Consider the following 18,999-nt stretch of genomic DNA (forward strand, 5'->3'; position numbering starts at 1 on the left):
ACATGAGAAGAAAAAAACAGAATCGAAAAGAATAGAAAAGAATAGAAAAGAATAGCCCTTTATTGTCATTGTACGTGTACAACGAAAGTGTGGGTGCTCCAAACAGACTGTAAAAAGTAGACAGCAGGAATTTAAACAGCTAAAAAAATATTAAGATGAAACAGTATAATAATTCATAAAATAAAAATATAAATGATTTCAAAAGTGACTATATTAGTTACTAGAAACAGCCTTTGCAAATAAAAAAAACCTGAATGAATAAAATTAAAATTCACGCCTAAATCTTGCTTTCATTATCAAAATAACGTTTCATCATTCTCGCGAGATTCAAAGATTTTTACTGTCAGTTTGCTGCGTGTACAGGACATCCAGCAAAAATGAAATGCTGTTTCTCTCACACACCGTAAAGAAGAATTAAGAGGCAAGAAAGATAAAGGACACTAGCAAAATATATAAAAGTCAAACACATTTACAGTGCAGTAGCTCAAGATATAAATAAATACTTTATGCCAAGTAAAGAACATAATAATTAAATAATACTGCATCTGCTGATTGATAGTGATTTCATACTTAATATGTGCCATATGCTTTTAATAATAGAAATACAAAGTTTACTTGATAAAGACTTTATTAAAACACTTATGGAACAGACTTTATGCACTTTAGAGGCTTTGAACCAGAAATGTAAAACCAATAACAAAACACCAAACAAAAGACAACAGTTGACTTTGTTACATAAATACAATAAATACTTTCTAAAAAAAATGAGATAAACAACATTTGGTACAAACAGCAAGCTTGAAATGAAAACACAGTTTCAGAGTGATTACAGAGCAGCTGCTCTGGTGGGATGTTCACAGCTGGGAAATCTCAAAGAGAAACCACGTTCATCTTTAAATAATAAACTATAACTTATACACACTTTCATTTGTTCTTTTTTTTAATGTATGCACTTTCCTAAATTATCATCCATTTTTATGTCACCTTAATTTTAACATTTCAATGCATAATGCCATTGTTTCATGTCATGTTTTTATATTTTATGCCACTTATATATTTAATGATTCATCAGTGTCTCATTTTTATTAATAATCCAACCACATATTTAATATTTCTTATTTTCAGTTTAATTTCATTCTCATCGTTTATTTTTTTTGTCACTTTTCTTTCATAATGCCACTTTCTATATGATCATTTCGTTATTTCACGTCTTTTTCTTTCATTTTCAATATACATTACATAAGAGTTATGCTTTATCTGAATTTCTACTACACCTTTTATCTATTTTACCATAGTAACTTTGACTCAGCGGGGAGCAAACCCTGCCAAACACCCACGCTGCATTAATGTGTATACGCATGCTGCACAGCCAATTTAATTCAAACTCAACTCAAAGCATTTTTATGTTTGAAGCCCACCAATATCATAAATCTGTCCCATAACCTCTGTCTTCCCTCAAATCAGATGAAAATCTCCACAAAAAAGTTTAAAAGTGTCTTTTTTTTCAGGAAGTTTTTAGTTTATATAAAGAAATCTAATATGCAGCATTTTGAGTCTTAAAAATGTTTTCTCACAAAGAAATGATCAAAAAACTTTGGTGCAGTTTATCCAGGCAGATTGTTTGTTTCACATAGAAACGTTTATGCTGATGTGAGATTTTACTCATGCAGGTCAAAGCAATGCTCAGCGCTGACTCTTTAAAGTGACAGGAAGCAGAAATAACGTTTAACCAGTAACATGGTGGGTAATGAAGAAGAACGAAGGCAGCGTGCAGGCCTGTTTGTGCTGTTTGTCACTTTAAACCTGAACCAAAAGTCCCATTTGGACACGAATAACATCAACAGCTTTTTAAAGTCTGTGAAAATATGACAGCGTATCGAGACTATTGAAGGTTAAGGGAAAATCACAGCATTTAAACTCCTTTTGAAACGTAGTTTGTTGTTTCTCTTAATGACTGGAAAGCTGTTGCTTGTGTTCTAACATTTCCTTTTAAAGATATTTAAACAAATTGAAAGATATAAATTTTACCTACATTTTACTTGGAAATTGTTAAATTAGATGTTTTTCCCATCATAAAAATTCTGTTTTCCTTTTCTTTCTTGTGTTGATATTATTTTTTCCCCACAAATCATACATGTGTGTTTCTCAGAATTGTATGACTTTAATCTCAGGATTTCTTCCTGCTTTATCCAGTCACTCAGTTTCTCTGTTTGTATTTCTTTACCTTTAGTAATTCGCTCTCATTGTAATGGACATGAACATTCAGGTAGGAAAAAGATTTAAAAAATAAATAAATGTTAATAGATGAACACATTTATTTATCTTCTATCATTTGCTTAGAAATAACAGAACTACAGGGCGTCTGGTCGCTGTTAATGTGACAGTTTGAGAAAGTGGAAAACAGAGTTCAGAGAACAGGTTACTTACCTGAAGCTGAATACTTTTTCACTTTGATCATAATATAATCCCCAGAGAAAAACAAGTCATATATGGTGTGGACTGATAATAAAATCACCCAACCTGCCAAAGAGAAATAAATTCTATCCAAATGGGGCTACAGAGAGTGTATGAAGTGCACAATAGTCCTGTTACCGGACTTTAAAAATCATCCACGTCCTGTTAACTCTGTTGTATAAACTGCAGAAAACTCTGACAGCGACTTCTGGAAGTATAGAAGACTTAAGGCAAACAAAACAACCCCTGCCTCGCAGCTGACATTAGACCTGGACCAGCAAGTCGCCACCTCAAACCCCTGGTAAGCTGGAGGAGAAATAAATTCATGTGCATCACCGAGATCTTGAATCCTTTGGTGAGAAGAGATAAATAAGGAGAGCTGGAGACTCTGCTCAGCACTGTTTCTAAGTGTTTATTTAGGAGCTCCCTGCTTTTTACACGAAACCCCTGCAGCTATGCACACTTGGCAGTTGGCAGGCAAAAGGCCATGGTGGAGGGAGGCACCAGGATGTCAGTGAAGATGGGTCGGTATCCGATGGGAAGAGGGGGAGCGCTCTGCTCCAGCAAATCCAGTACAGCCCCTTTGATGTCCCGGGAGACGTCGCCTCGGATTTCCAGCAGCACGGACACGTGCTCATCACTGAGAGAACAAACACAAAATCTTTTCCTACATTATTCACCAAAGGAAATGGACTGGTTCTTACACAGCACTCAAAGCACCTTACGCAACTCACCTCACTCACACAAGCTCTTACGTCTATGTAAGTGCTTTCTATGTAACATTCACACACATTCATGCTCCGATGGATGCTTGGGGTAAGTATCCTGCTCAAGGATATTTGGCTTGGGCAGCGATCGACCCACAAACCTTGCGATTAGCAGATGACCTGCTCTACTTCCTGAGCTACAGCCAGATCATTTTAAATCGTATGGCATCGCTTTGATGATACCTTTTCTTTCACAATGTCACTTGATTTTAGCTTTTCCTTCTACAATGTTTATGCTTTTGATCATTCTGTTTTATATATGAGTTTATTTATTTCGCATTGATTTTTCTCTCCTTTTCACCTGACAGCGTTACTTTAATTCAGACCATTTCATTTTATCTAAAATCTAATTTTTATTCAATTCACATCACCTTATTATACTCTTTTTTCCATAAATGTCACACTTTATGCCTTGTTTAATATCATGCCTCATGTCTCACAGCCTGAAAGTGAGTATAGACTAAGTATAAAAACGAAATGTCAGGCTTTGTCCGTGTGCAAACCTGTGTGGTGAGAAACAATAAAAAAGATTAAAGACTTTAGATGTGCTTAAAGAACTTTAAACCCTCCTGCTGTCATCTCACAGCGGTCTGAGAGATCTTCCACCAACGGTGATGCTAATTTCTAGAGGCCTGATTGGTCAGCAGGCAGTGAGTTCGTGTTATGGCTATGTTCAGTCTGGGTTTTTCGTTTTGCAGCTTTGTTCAGGTAAGTTATTTTCCTACTCCTGTGGTGTGTGCAATCATAAAAAAGGCTTTTCTCCTTTGAAACACGCTGACTGACAGATTATGAGATGAATTAAACCTCAGAAACAACCCAAAGACTTCTTGAAACGTCCCCGTTTTGTCTGCTCACTTTGGAAGAATTTGTTCTGTTGTTTGTTGTTTCTTCACTCACTGAACAACCAAAGACAATCAGGGCTGTGGCAGCTTTATTAAAGACGGTGTTTCCAAAAGCTGACGTATGACGTCTACAATACAACTTTCTTCTGAACAACACTGGCAGTATTTGTTTTACACATCAAGCTTACAGAATGAGCAGCAGTTAGGGTGGAGGAGGTGCTGATTACCTGATGTCAGGATATTTGGCTGCAAGTCCAGACACCTCCAGTGTGAGCATGTTGGGGTCTTTGAGGCGGATGAATTCGGCCAGGACAGGGAGTAAGGCCAAAGGGTTCACTTCAGGTGCTGACCCTTCACCTTCCTGCTGAGACAGATCGATGCACGTGTGGCTTTGAGTGATCGAGCACGGACAGGTATGAATATTCTGTGGAAATTATTCAGTTAAGACATCGCAGCAGATGAAAACACACGATTCTCATGCAGTACAACGGCAAACTATATGTATACGAATACCCCAAAGTGCTCAATGTTAAATAAATAAATAAATAAAATACTTATGTATGATTGTTTCTACTCAGCGTGTTATTATCAAAGAAACGTATTTGACCACTTCTTTAAAAATAATTGTTCTACCAATGAATTTAATTTATAGTTAACAATAAAAGTAGATCATTAGAAGTATTTCATTTTGTCATGCAGTAATTCATATTACGTTTCTATTTCACAATATAGCTTTAAAAATGTGTTTATTTCATAAAGCTATAATCCCACGTTTCATCTTTTTTTTAACTTTGTCGTTTCATTTATATATTTTTATTTCTACATTTTTCCATTTTTTTCTCAATTTCTTTATGTTATGTCATATTTTAGTTTTATTATACTTTAGATTATTCAATTTTTTAAAAAAAATCATCATATATTGTTTAAATGTTTAAAAATTAGTTAAATTGTACGTCAATGTTTATCTAATTATGCATTTGTAATTTCATGATTCACATGATTACTTTTCTACTTTTACATCCTTTGATTTGGTCTCTTTTTATGTTAATCTTATTTTAATTATTTCATTTTTATTTCAAACTATCACTTGATTTTGTTCCATTTCATTTCATTTTTATGTCCTTGTTCATTTTATAATGTTACATGTCATGTGTATTTTGTTAATCTGTTAAATTAATTGAATATTGACCAGCACGGGCCTAAATAAAATACATTTTATTGTAGTATGAGTAATGTAGTACTCATATTTCTACAAAGTCTCGACCTTAACATACTGATATTGTTCAGTGTTACATAACCTGGTACATTTTTCTGAATCATGTGTACTAATATTGTGTAATAGTACTTTATACCCACCAGGCTGTGGAAGATTTCTCTGAACAGCTGGTCGTCCTGAAGCATCTGCTGAGCGAGCTGCCTCCTCTCCTCGCCACTACGACACACCAGCCTCTTCTGCATCAGAGCCCTGACGTACTCCACCACCATCAGCCACTGGGCCTCTTCCTGCAGACGCTGCACACACAGAATGTATAAAATAAATATGCACTATGAGACTTATTCCTGTCTTTGGAGGTTATTTACACTTTCTTCGGTTATTAGGTTCTGTACCTCTAGACCACCTTTACCCTCGACACACACAGTACATTTCTAAACTGCTCTCTGAATCTGATACCTGCCGGCAGGGAGGCCGAACGCGCAAGTACAGCTCCAGGTGACGCTCCAGGACGTGGCAAAGTTTGGGGGTCGGGTCTCCCTGAGCCAGCCAGGGTCGGGTGAGCAGGCCTGGGAGGAAAGGCTTCAAATCCAGCAAGAGCTGATCCATGACAAGCCGGCACGCCCGCCGCACCGCCCGGTCCAGAGCTGCCAGAGGGTTAGGAGGAGTGCGAGTGAACTGGCCTGCCGACTGGGACGACTGCTGCTGCTGCAGGCTCTCCGTGGACTTCCTGCACCGACAGTGAACAACGATTGAAACGAATACCGTTTCACAGGCGTAGCTATTCACTGTGTCTCACATGACATACACCCTCATGTTGTGATGGTCTGCTTGCTTGCTTATAACGTTTCCATGCCGATGGGTGGAGCAGAACATCAGCTCAACTGGAGTGTTTCCTCAATTAAACTCCACCCTTCCTCAGACCTTCAGCGGCTTTTCTTTCACACAGATCTTTGCTTTGTGCCACTCAACATGTCCAGATACACACGTCATCATTACTGATGATTCTCACCTCACAGTTAGGTTTTTCTTTGTCTTTTTTTAATTTGATACCAAGATAAATTAGTATTTAGTGGCCTTCACCCTGTATCTTCCTCTTTTGTCATGGCTTTAGAGCCAAGCCAGTGTGCAGAAAATTACATTGAGACAGTTAATTATTAATGGCTAACTGTTGTATGACTTATAGCTAAACTCATAATAAAGATCAGGACTCAACCTGTGTATCGGGATTATGTCCAGTCTAAAAATATGCAAAGGAACCACTACTGCATGTAGAGGCACTGGGGTGTCTTTGCTTCAGAACTTCCCCGTGGAATTCTTCCGTTTCTATTTAAGTTTTTTCAAAGTGATATTAAGAAATAATAAGTGACCCCACACCATCAAATGATGGATGGATTCAACATGAGAGCGCTGAGAGTGTGCACGTCCTGGAGCATTTATCAATCAGAAGCTCCTGTGTGTGGTGACTACTTACTTCCACACCTGCACTGATCTTCCACTACAAACTTACTTGAGGATGATGCAGTTGCTGATGGAGGCCAGCAGATAGTGGAGGTAGAACTTATTTTTGCTGTTGCTCAGATCCCTGCGATGCTCCTTTCCAAATTCCACCAGAGATTCACGAAACCTGGAGGTTAAAGTAGATGTAATGATTCACAAAATTATTGCAAAAGGAAACCTCCGGAGCTGAAAAATGCAGCAGGGAGAGCACAAACTGTAGTTCTTCTAACTTCCCACTAGAGGCATGCTCCAAAAAAGAGTCAACCCCAACAGACTAATGAATCCAGCTGGATACTGGATTTAGGGGCATATCCATGCTGACTGAGAGGTATCCTGACAGAGGTGGCATGAGCTGATCCATGCTTGCTAGGCCTCACCTCTGTTAAGTGGAGTCATTAACCTGAACCTTCTACCACACTGGCTATTCTGCTTTGACTTTGAGGCATTCTCTTCTAGAGAAACTGGGACATTTTCTCTTTTTGGACCATTTTCTTTAAACCCTAGAGATGGATGTTTGATGTTTGATGTGACTGAAAGTCTCAGAGCAGTTTGAACCTTAGCAGGTTGCCTTGACCATGTCTGTATGTCTAAATCCACTGAGTTGTTTTCGTGATTGTTTGTTAATAAGCAGTTAAACAGGAGCATCTACTGAAATGACTGGTGAGTGTACACAGCAGCATTAAGGAAATGATAAAACTTGATCTGACTTGAAGTCTACAAACAGTGTAACCTGGTCTAAAGAGCAAATACTAAGCAAAAGCTGGGTGCAGTATGTTCAGGAGCACAGACACACAACGTCCATGCGCACACACCTGTTCAGGAGGTTCTCCATCTCATACAGTCCCATCTGTATAGTCTGATCTCGCAGGGACTCGCCGATCATCAGAGCCACCCGGGCGTTCTCCTCCAGCATCTACCACCGTGACACACAAATCCACACAAAATACACAGCATAGTTATATAAAACACTCCGAGAAGTCCACACCAACTCTACATTCAGTGGGGAACTTGAACTAAGTTTAATAGCAGAGAATGTGAGATCTTTGTTTCTGCCAGTGCATTTCCAAGAAGCACATAATTTCATTACATACAGAATCTGCAGGGTGTGGACAGGGATGAAGATCATCATTGTGATTACATTATCACGTGATTACATTATCCATCTTCAAAACCAGGACAGAATCCACAGTCATGCTGCATGCGAGGATTGTGAGATGCTCATTTAAAGGTTTATTAAAGAAACTTTCAAATGTGTAAAATTTGCTCCACGTCATGGATCTGTGATTGTATTTATCTGATGTTTTTATAGCACTGGTTACCTGTGTGATGATTGTGGGCAGGCTTGTTTGGTAGAAGCCCTCATGGTCTGTATCTGGCTCCTGGTCCCTCTGCCAGTCCTGCAGCTCCACCTGCAGAGCTTTGTGCATCCATTCAGACACACTCTTCTACAGCAGCAATGACACACACACACACACACACACACACACACACACACACACACACACAGACAACACAAACAGTTTCAATATATATAACATCTGTCCTCTGTATATGCAGACTGTATCCAGTGCTCACCCGAACACTCTGCACGTATTTGCTCTGCAGCTGCTCGAGTCCCTCTGTGGAGATTAGAGGCCTCAGCTCTTCTCTCTCCATCTCCGTCACCAGCTCAGGATGACCCATCATGTCCGGGCTGCCAAAACAAGACTGCCACGTTCAGATTTTAGTGGCTTTAATAGTCATTGTAATGAAGTATTAATGAACTCGCGGCTTCTTGTGACGTTAATGGCTGAACGTGGGTTTGCAGAGTTCAGCCAAAGGGTGGCGTTTCATGCTAATAAAAGTCCATAACTTCACAGTAATAACAAAACAGAAATTTGAAAGAAAAGTTTTGTGTCTCTTGTTTCTTCTTTCTTCCAATCTTGTGATTAGCTCAAGATTAAAATCTTCCAAACTGCTGCTTAGAAATATCCTGCAAAACTCTAAAAAACTTTATGGTAACAGAGAAAGGATAAAATACAGATTCTGATCACGAGCCTCACCTGTTGTAGATGTGCAGCACCCAGTTGAGCACAGCGAAGATTTCACCGCTCTCCAGGTCCCAGCTGCTAACCTAGGCCACAAATATCACTTACATGTAGACAGTGATGGTGGTCGGTGTTTAAAAAACACTGACCTGGACAGAAGAAGACAGATCTGTAGTATTCATGATGAGGTGGCATTGTTCATTTCACCGACCTGTGTCAGGTGGGCATGTAAACAGCGGTGGCTGGCCCTCAAGTAGGCTCCAGTCAGCTTGTATTGTTGCGGGACGCAGTGCTCCAGCAGGTGGCGTACGGTGGCCAGGTCGGCCATGATGCCGTGCTGCAGTGCAGAGAGGTGACCTGCCAGACCCGGACCACGTGTGTGCAGATAGGAAACACTGCGAAACCGCGCCGCCACCGCCTCCTCTAGTACCTGGGAGAACGGAGTATGAGTGAACTGAGACATACATTTGTATATTCAAAAGCAGAAACTTGGTAACAGTGCTTGTATCAGGTGCTGCTGACCTTGAAGAAGCACGTTCTCCAGCAGCGAGGTCGTCCAGGGGGTAGGGGCCTGCTGTTGCCTCCGCCGCCTCCCCTCTCCTCCAGCAGAGTTTGGTCCAGCGCCTCCTCCCGCTCCACAATCCTGACAGCAGATACAAACGGCGTGGGGTTTTGTCGGGCCAGAGCCAGAGCACTGCTCACCACCGCCCACAGCTCCTTCCCTGCAGCGCCAGGATGAATGTGGAGTATGAAGATATCAGGTTTCAACCAGCAGACTTTGTGCTTTCATCATCAGGACCACAGAAGCTGGGATTAAAGATTTTATTAAAGCTGCTAATACCCAATGGCACTCTTTCCATGACACTGCTTTTTCTACACGCTTCTTTGATGTATTCTTGCTTTAGAAAAGTCAACTGTAAAGCTTATTGCATATCCTGGGTGCATACTAAATATCGCTGAATGTTATCATTTGTTTTCTTTTATCAATAAAGATTTTTTAAAGGTTTCATTCCAGAACAAAACTGGTTGCTACAGCTGCAAATGCCTGAAGGTCAGTTATTTAAAACCATGTCTCAACAACTTTAAGCAACTTATATGAATGAATGGTCTTTTTTTTTTTTTTTTACAGAAACATGTAAATCTGATTAACAGTGATGTGTTGTTAGGGTGCTAGGAGAGGAACTTTAATGAAAAATGATGGTTGAGCTTGAACAGATTTTCCCATATCCTAATGAGTTCCTCACCCAGTGCATCGACCAGGTGCCGGACTCCAGAGAAATATTTGGCCACCACTTCCTGGTCTTCAGTGCTGAGTGCACCTCCTGCGGCCTTGTTGAGCTGCCATAGAATATCATCCTGCAAGTACTCTAGATCCATCAGCTTGGCATGGGCCTCCAACAGCCGCCGGGACTCCACCAGGCGCTCTGTCTCCATCACCATGCTACGCACTGGGCAATAGAGAGTATGTGGAGGTGGTTTACATGGAACTATAAGAATTACCAAAAGAATTATTAAACATGAAAAGGTTTACACTGCGCTATAGTTTCTGTATGAAGTCATTATGAGTGGATATTCCGTAATGCGGTCATCATAGCTGATGGTGACATTAGAAGCCCCACCCACCTGCCATTTAAACATGGCTGCAAAGGGCAGCCAATCAGAACACCTCTTTTAGGCATGCAGACATACCTCTGAATATCAGGCAGAAAAATAAGGGGATTTTCCAACCAGCAATAGCGTAAATGTCATATTCAGATGCTTGTCAGTGACTCGGCTGCTTTGGTCAAACACAAAACTGTCTTCATGGAGACAAAATCAGCAACATGTGGTAGTTAAAATTAAACACTAGAACTCAATGCAGCACATTCACAGACAAGAACCTTGTTACTTAGCAGATCTAAATAAATGCTTTCCGAACATTATGCCGTTCATTACGGGGCACATGTATTAGATTGCATTATCACAGCATGTGCACACTTTTAAAGCTTTTAAGGCCTCAGCATGGAAAACTCAGTATCCTTAAAATACACATTAGAGCAGTGGGACACCTTTTTTATATGTTTTCAAATCATAAACACACAGAAACAAACAAAGTCACAGTAAATTTGCCAAAATGCATCAATGTAAATGTTTTATGGTGTTAGTGTCAGCTTTCAAATAGTTTTCCTGAAATCCTGTTCCAGCATAAAACTGTGTAAAATGATGTCATCTCTAGATTTAAAGTCCTTTCATGTCAAATTAAAACCAGTTATAATAATCTGCTCATCATATAGCAGGATTAAGGCAAATGTATGCATGTATGTATGCAAAGCGTGATGACAGGGACATCTACGTTAGTCACTTTCGTCATGGGATCCTACTTTCATCCACACAGCTGCTTCTCACCGGAGTAAAGTCGTGGCAGGTTGCTAACGGCAGCGAGGAGCTGACTGTGGTTTGCAGACACCTCTCTCAGTCTCTCCAGAGATCTTCCCCCCTCTGTGTTTTGATCAGACTCCAGTCCAGCTTTCTTCAAATCACGTGACACTTCCCTCAGCTCAGTCCGGGCCTCGCGGAGCTGCTCCAGACCCCAGCCCACTCCCTCCAGGTACGACTGGACCATGGACTGGAAAGAAAGGGATTGCAGTGTTAATGTTAGGTCTATTTACAAAAAACAGCAAAACTTTTCCTCTGTCCTTCCACCTCCCTACATGCCATCTTTCTTCTGATCGGATGTAACGGGACTAAAAGCCCTCCTGAAGGTTTTCGTGATTTTTGGTCAGCAGTGGTTTTCTCCTTGGAACTTTTCTATGGATGCCATTTTTTTCCTCGTCTCTTACTGAAGAATCATGACCTCTGACCTCTACCGAGACAAGTGAGGCCTGCAGGTCTTTGATGTTGTTCTGGGTTCTTTTGTGACCTCGTGGATGAGTCATCGACGAGCTTTTAGGGTAATTATCAACACCACTGTTCCAAGTGGTGTTGATAATGATTCAGTGGAGTCCCAAAGTCTTAGAAATATCTTTCCTCTCCAGACTAATAGACATCAGTGACTTTGTTTCTCACTTGTCTCTTTAGATTGCAGAATGATGTGCTGTTCATTGAGATCTCAAGTGATTTCTTGAGTCGGCAGGTCTGGTGGTAATCAGTCCAGGGTGTGGCAATTACTTTTTCACAAGGTAGCTTTGGATAGCTTTTTTCGCCTCAGTAAATAAAACCATTACTTTAAAAACACATTTTCTGTTGAACTGGGTTATAACTATAATTACAACTTATTTTTTGCAGCACTGTATGCAACAGAAAATAAGGAAGAGTAGATTAGGTTTCTTTTATGTGCCTTATTGGGATAATTTAAACTGCTTTAAACGACTGCTCCATTATTGTGCATTGATGCGTATTTGTGGACTGTGTTGTCACCTTCAGTCTGGTGTGAACGGACGCTGTCCTCTGACTTTCTCTCTTCCTGTATTGACTGAGTCGCTCCAGATGTTCAGGCCGACAGAAAACACCCGACGCCCACTTCAGGGCAGCGCCGCGGGCCAAACACTCTGCCCTCTCCACCTCAGGCCACACCTCAGGCTGTGGCACCATGTCTGAGAGACAAAGAGAAGAAAATATCAGGCAGGGACATATAGTGAAGCAACTCGCCCATAAAGAGGCAGGCCTGCCCTTAAGCATACTCTGTTTTATTGTCTTTTCAAGCTGTAATTTACACCATGAACATCACAGTGTTGAAACTTGTGACTGAGACGATAAACTCTTTTACTGAAGTCATAGAGGAAGTGAGCAGCAGGTTGATTCCTCCTGGCCTTTCTGTTCTGTTCCAGTCTGTTGTGTTTGAAACACCCCCTGTTGGCCATTAGATAGAATGCAGATTTAATTAACTTCAAAGCTACAAACATCTTTTATATACAGTCAGTGTCACACACACCGCAAAGAGGCGTGTGTTATCCACTGCTTGCTTCTAGCACAAGATATATTAAAACTACTAACTACAAGTTAATGTTTGGGTAAAATGTAAAGAATAAAAATTAAATTACATTTTATTTTTATATATAAAAGACTCTGAGCCGTGTTAGTAAGCTGCTGAGCCATCCTGTGTCACTAGAACAGCTTCAAAGCTCAAAGTCTCAGGACTCCACAGGAGGGAAGGAACACCACTCTTCCAAAACATATCCCCTCATCTGGTATTTTGATGTTCCAAAATCTCCCTTAGGTGTTTAGTGAATCTCATTTTCATTTTCTCATATCATTTTCGTCCTCATCAAAGCATTGAGCCCTTATGTCCTATCAGTGGGGGGCATTATAATCCTGGAAATGACCACTATCAGAAATGTTTCATCACAGGGAATATTTTGGTCTGAGTTGTCGTTGTACATTTCTCTAAGAGGACAAGAAAACACAAACAAAGGTTTAAGTTCACCGTTTATTAAATTATGTTGATCTGTTTTAATCTGCGCCAACTTATACTGCATTAGACATGTCAGAGAAGTTCTAGCTTTGCAGTAGTAAATTATGGATGTTAGTTAAACTATTATGCATGTTTTATTATAATAAGATGTTCTACATTTGTTCCATTTTATTTCCATCTCAGTTCAGCCACTGAGATTCTGTTTTATTTTTTACCTCTATGTGACTAACAAAGCTAAGAAACAACACGTCGGGTGTGTTGCTGCATTGACATGACTTTCACTCGGTAATGCTTGATTGATACAACTGCAATAAATCTATGCATACAGTACAAGTAATTTAAACATTTAATTCTGTGTTTTTTAAGTATTTACAATTATTGTTTTTCTTTTGCAAACTTTTATTTTTGAATAAATATTACTTCCTACCACTGTTATCCTGTCAGGGCAAGCAAGGCAAGCAGTGCTTTCCTCATCAAATCTAAAAATAGATGCAAATTGAAAAACAGTGATTTTCCTTTCACTTCGATCTTAAAGCTTCTCATCTATTTGTGCTAATTTTGTGCTCATCTCCCATTAACAATGCAGGAGCTGGGCAAGTGGAAGACAGCAGCTTTTTTTCTGGCGGATAAACTCTGGTTTTTCGCTGACAGGACGGGAGTGTGTGAAACAATCTGGCTCAGCCTTCACTGCTCTGAGATCAGCTATGACATGCACTACATATGGAAACACAGCTAGCAATAGCAACTAAATGAGCTTTAGTGATTTAGCATCATAAGTGATGAGTTTGGTCTTGCTAACCACCTTGGCCAGCATGTGTCATGTAGAGTAGAAAAAGTTGCTAATAACTTCTTACATTAGCAAGAAAAGCTGTGACGACGGTAGAGAGGGGAAGGCAGCTCTGACCATAAAATAGGCAAGTTGACTAGGTGCAGTGTCAACAGTGCTTTTAAATAAGTATCTATGAGAATGTCTGACAGTATTTAATTTAACCAGCTGGTTTGCCAACACTCCACATGACATGATGGAGTTGGAAAACAGGATCTAATTAGACAAGGGGAAACAAAAGTAAACAAAATGCACATGAGATAAGAGACTAGCAAAATAAAACAGGAAGTAACAAACATCCAAACAATGACACTAATATACAAACTAGTCACTAATGGGAACGCTAAGAAAAAACAAAAGAAAACCCTATATAATCTGATCTCTAAGTAAAATACTAACTGCTACCCATACACCACACTAAAGTCAAAGGTCAAGAGTATACAAAGAGGGATACAAAGAGGGGCATTAAATAAAGGATTAAAAAGTCCGCAACTAAAAAAATTCCAAAAGCCAACGGGCAGGGTCAAAAAACCAGGATCATGACACAACATTCATATTTTAATATTGAGAGTTAACTGTGACAGATACTACTCAAGTCTCTGTTCGCCTTACTGCAAAACTCACCGCATGCCACCGCTTCCTACCCACACCTTCCAAATCAAGGAAATGATAAAAGTCTGCTCGGTCACATGATATTAAAGATGGGAGGTCAGCACAGTCAAGGGGAGCGGACACACAGCAGAGCAAGGGGGGAAGCAACAAGGGGGACCAAGTGAAAGCTGCTCTCCATCTGATCGAAAAGGACCTCTCTTGTCCTCCCTTTCTTTACACCTTCCTTTAAAACTGTAAGAAGTCTGTTTGATAGTAATATTTTAACAGAGTTTATTAATTAGCTCAAGGACAGTACCTATATGAAAAAATAATGCTGGCTGGTGCTCTTCTTTGTACATAAATACTTCCCTTCCTTTAAGTGTAAAAAAACATATTCAGAAACTGTCCATGAGCCACAAGCCGTACAACCGCAAACTCAAGTGAAAAACATCACTCGCTCAGGTTTTCCATATTGAATCATCTACAATATAGAGATCACAGTGGAAAGGCAAAAATATGTACTTTATTTCTTCTTGATTCAAACAAAATGTGTGATTAAAACAATATTTAACATTTAAGGCAACTTCACTCCTACGCAGTAATGCTAGCACCACAACAAAAGGGAGAGTGAGACATTTAATTCATGTGAGTAACGACTTACTCAGTGACTTCACTGCAGTTTTCACACTTGGCAAAGCAATCCAGTGGACCCATCATCTAAAGAGTCCAATAAACTCAGTAACAAAACGAAAATGCTTGATTTCATATAACAGCTGAGAATCAAATAATACAGCATAAAGTTAAAATATTCAACTTGTATAAACATTTAACTTCATCGATTGAGGGAAAAGGAATCTGACATATTTTAACATTTATTTTATTTATTTATTTTTTACCTCTGATAACTTTCTTGTGCTTGCAGTGGATCAAACAGTATGTTTGGTCCCCCAGAAAACCAGAGCTCACGTCCTCATTTTAATATTGATCAGACCAACAGAGGAGCTGTGTACCGTCAAAGGTTTCTGTTTGACTTAAAAACACTTTCCCCTGCAACACTCAAGATACTTCTGGTATCCCGCGGTTCTTTACAGCAAAAGAACTGTGTGTTTGTTTGTGTGTTTCTTACAGAGGAACAAACACACAAAACATGCAAGAAAACTTTAAAGTGCAAGCGGAAATGCAGAGACAACATGTTAAACGCCTTATACTCACTGGGTGTGACTATAGTTCAGGGCTATTACCATCATGAGATTAGCTGCGTTACTACAGGGAACAGTATTTGATCATATTTAGACAAACTGGGCTCCAAGTGAACGAGTGCTTCTAAATGTCACAGTTTAAAATCATTTGAAGGAAGTTTTGAAAGCTGGTCACAACCTTTCCCATGACAGAGGAGCTTGAATTGGCTCGATTATGTGCTAGAAGAGAAGTTTCACTCCCTCGGCAGCGTCATTACTTCTGTCACAGCAGCTCTGCTTCAGAGAAATGCTCGTGCAGAAATGTGCAGTGATGAGATTTGTTCCCAGCTGGGAAGCAGCCTGTCAGGAGCGATTATGGATTGCCTCACTTAATGTTTTTTTTAATCGCTTTCTCATTTACCAGCACAAGAAAAGTACACTCTGATTTTGTTACGGCTCCCAAAGCTGCCCCCAAATATTCTCCCATAATTTTCTCTGAATGTTCAGTATTGAGCTACCCACCACAGAACATTACATTCAGTGAGGAAAAATACAGACTTCTTATGAGATTTTTATTTTGGAGAGCTGGTGAACTTTCGCTTATTATACCATTAACACAGCTTTGACTTTAAAGCCTTATTATTCAAAATGTAATGAAGACAGAGGAAATAATATAAATAATAGATACAATTTAACAAACTGAGTACCAACACAGAGAAACCTAACCCCTATTTACACTTTCCTAGAATATAGTTATCGTCAATACACTTTGCAGATAAACCTTCATATCAACCCTCAGAAATTATAGATAAAACATCCCCTAAAAGGTTGATTCTGTTCATCTGGACGTAGCGTTTTCAGTAGGAGAAACGTTTCGTCACTCATCCAAATGACTTCTTCAGTCTCAGCTCTCTGCAGGTTTCCCAAACTTTATAACGAGTACATTTGCACAATGACTGAAACCAGCACCACTGAAGGAACAATGGGCTGTGAGGTCAGTTTCTTCATTAATAGGCAAATTGCCATGACCACTGATCAAAGACCATTGGTCCACCCCAAGGATCGAATCCCTCGACACAAACAGAGTAACATAGTGTACGCTGTTAAGTGCCAGGAGGATTGCCAGGATTTGTACATTGAGGAACCCAAACAATCTCTGGCGAAGCAGATGGCACAACACAGAAGAGCCACCTCGATTGGGGAAACCTGCAGTCAGCTGAGACTGAAGAAGTCACTTAGATGAGTGACAAAACTTTTCTCCCACAAAACGCTACGTCCAGATAAACAGAATCAACTTTTTTGGGGGGCGGATTTCCTTACTGGATGATTGAGCATGCATAAATACAAAGACATAAATACAACACTGAGCGGGCCACAGTAGATCATCTGCCTGCATCTCACAATGTCCCTGACATCCTCCTCTACATGTCCTCCTTCACTAATTCCACAAAGCTTGTCTGAGGTCTTCCTTTTTTCCTCCTGCCACATTTATCATCCTCTGTGAAATATATCTCTTCTATCGAGTCTAAAAATGGCATCATACACATGACCCCCTGTCTCTTGGGTGAAAGATCAGGTGATTCCAAGACTTCAGTGAAGTGACAAGAATCAGGATTCTTGTCTTCCTTGTATATAGTAAAAAGAGACAATGCCTAAAAATGTACATAGCTTCCAGCATATCCCAAGTTACCCAACAATTCGGGAATGGGAAGTGCTGCGCAGTCAAACAATTCTCCCTGTCCCAATGGAGGGACTGTTTTATAGCCCAGACTCTTTGTGTTGTGCCTGTCAGGTAAGCAGGATATCATATCTCATCTGTGAGTCAGCTAGAACACAGTTAGTCACATGACTGCCTCAATTGGAATTACACAACATAATTGGTCTTAATGGAATAATGTACTGGTTAGTGACTCAGCAGACAGCAATGTGCTGCGCTGGGTCGCCTGGCTTTCTGGCACTCTGGAGGTTGAAAGGTTACAGATCTGCAGCACAATGGACAATATGATCGTTAACTGCCGACGGCGATTAGACAGACCTGATTCATAACGATTTTGCAAAGATTGCAGAAAATGATTTACTGCTGATTTTATATGAGAAGATCCTGATGAGTTTAAAGCTGCTACTTAATGTTCAGTAGTTGGTCTAAAAGTCAAATATAAGTGGAAAGGAGTGAGATCAATTTAGCTGACATTTTCAGATGGCTGCATTTAAAGATGCTGTTTCTACAAACAACAAAAACATGCTGATGCAGAACCTACAGTGTTTTCAGTCCACACCGACTCCAATCCTCTATCTGAAGAGGCACTTTCCCCTTAATAACAACCGTATGGTGAGTGATTTCTTTTTAAATCACTCACCAGACTGGATACTGTTAGGTTGGCCTCACCTCTTCTAATTTCCTGAGCTGGACCTCTCAACCAGGTTTGTGCTGTTTGGACCATTTTAATGGAATTATGTGACAAGGAATATGAGCCACAGTGTGTCCAAGAAGCTTGTGCTTTAGTTCAATCTAGCATTTTGTATTTTTTGCAGTTTTTTATATTACTTAGCATAACATAACTAAATAGCAGGTATCTGTGTCTGTGCACTCATTCAGTTTATGCCAGGAGCTTGCTAACCGAGCTAACTTAGAGCTCCAAAATGTAGACTTCATGTAGCGGGTGGCTGCATACATCTTTTATATTCGTGGGTCATTGTTCTCAGCATATCTGAGATTTCTGACATTAAACACAACAGCACACGGTCACTTCAGCAGCTGCAGTGGAGCTTTCAGTTATACAAGATCTTTAAAGCCCTCGTGAAATGGATATTCGAACATTCACAGGTTTGAAATTGCATCATGAGAAAATTAAACTTTTATACCCAAACACAGTTGGAGAGTCTGTAGTTTTCTCGCCACCCAGCAGAAACACTGGACACAGGGAGAATCCTGTATCTCACAAGCACTGGCTTCTTCAATATTTCATCAGTCACTACAAATCAATCCATCAGTGTGAGGCAAACTCCTCTGGTGTGTTCATTCATTTCTCTCACAGAGAAGTAAGAGTGCAGCCTCACGCACAGCTTTGTTTTGGTTCTAGCTGTTAGGAGGCTTTAGAAGAAGTGGGTGTTGGCCACAGGCAAGCAGTGTGTGTGTGTGTGTGTGTGTGTGTGTGTGTGTGTGTGTGTGTGTGTGTGTGTGTGTGTGTGTGTGTGTGTGTGTGTGTGTGTG

General features: G+C 40.1%; 1 protein-coding gene across 4 annotated transcripts in view; it reads right to left on the reverse strand.

Annotated features, from left to right (window-relative positions):
- Positions 1 to 70: 70 nt before the first annotated feature.
- exoc3l1 (exocyst complex component 3-like 1) overlaps positions 71 to 18,999 on the reverse strand; it is a 19,369-nt gene continuing 440 nt past the window's right edge. Inside the window, exons 1-15 of one of the 4 annotated variants that reach the window (XM_042223492.1) lie at positions 18,651 to 18,960; positions 12,200 to 12,375; positions 11,189 to 11,408; positions 10,048 to 10,251; positions 9,326 to 9,525; positions 9,015 to 9,233; positions 8,819 to 8,889; positions 8,352 to 8,469; positions 8,096 to 8,221; positions 7,589 to 7,689; positions 6,787 to 6,903; positions 5,736 to 6,006; positions 5,420 to 5,575; positions 4,291 to 4,487; positions 71 to 3,094 (exon numbers count right to left, since the gene is read on the reverse strand). In XM_042223492.1, coding sequence (XP_042079426.1) covers positions 2,908 to 3,094; positions 4,291 to 4,487; positions 5,420 to 5,575; positions 5,736 to 6,006; positions 6,787 to 6,903; positions 7,589 to 7,689; positions 8,096 to 8,221; positions 8,352 to 8,469; positions 8,819 to 8,889; positions 9,015 to 9,233; positions 9,326 to 9,525; positions 10,048 to 10,251; positions 11,189 to 11,408; positions 12,200 to 12,373 — 2,361 coding nt within the window. In that variant the 5' untranslated portion in view covers positions 12,374 to 12,375; positions 18,651 to 18,960 and the 3' untranslated portion in view covers positions 71 to 2,907. Of the gene's footprint in view, positions 3,095 to 4,290; positions 4,488 to 5,419; positions 5,576 to 5,735; positions 6,007 to 6,786; positions 6,904 to 7,588; positions 7,690 to 8,095; positions 8,222 to 8,351; positions 8,470 to 8,818; positions 8,890 to 9,014; positions 9,234 to 9,325; positions 9,526 to 10,047; positions 10,252 to 11,188; positions 11,409 to 12,199; positions 12,376 to 18,650; positions 18,961 to 18,999 lie in introns of those variants that run through there. The other 3 variants (XM_042223491.1, XM_014335537.2, XM_005928416.2) reach the window with 3 other exon arrangements.

The sequence above is a fragment of the Haplochromis burtoni genome, unplaced genomic scaffold (assembly GCF_018398535.1).
Source record: "Haplochromis burtoni strain Fernald_Lab_line unplaced genomic scaffold, NCSU_Asbu1 Contig_112, whole genome shotgun sequence".
Lineage (NCBI taxonomy): Eukaryota > Metazoa > Chordata > Actinopteri > Cichliformes > Cichlidae > Haplochromis > Haplochromis burtoni.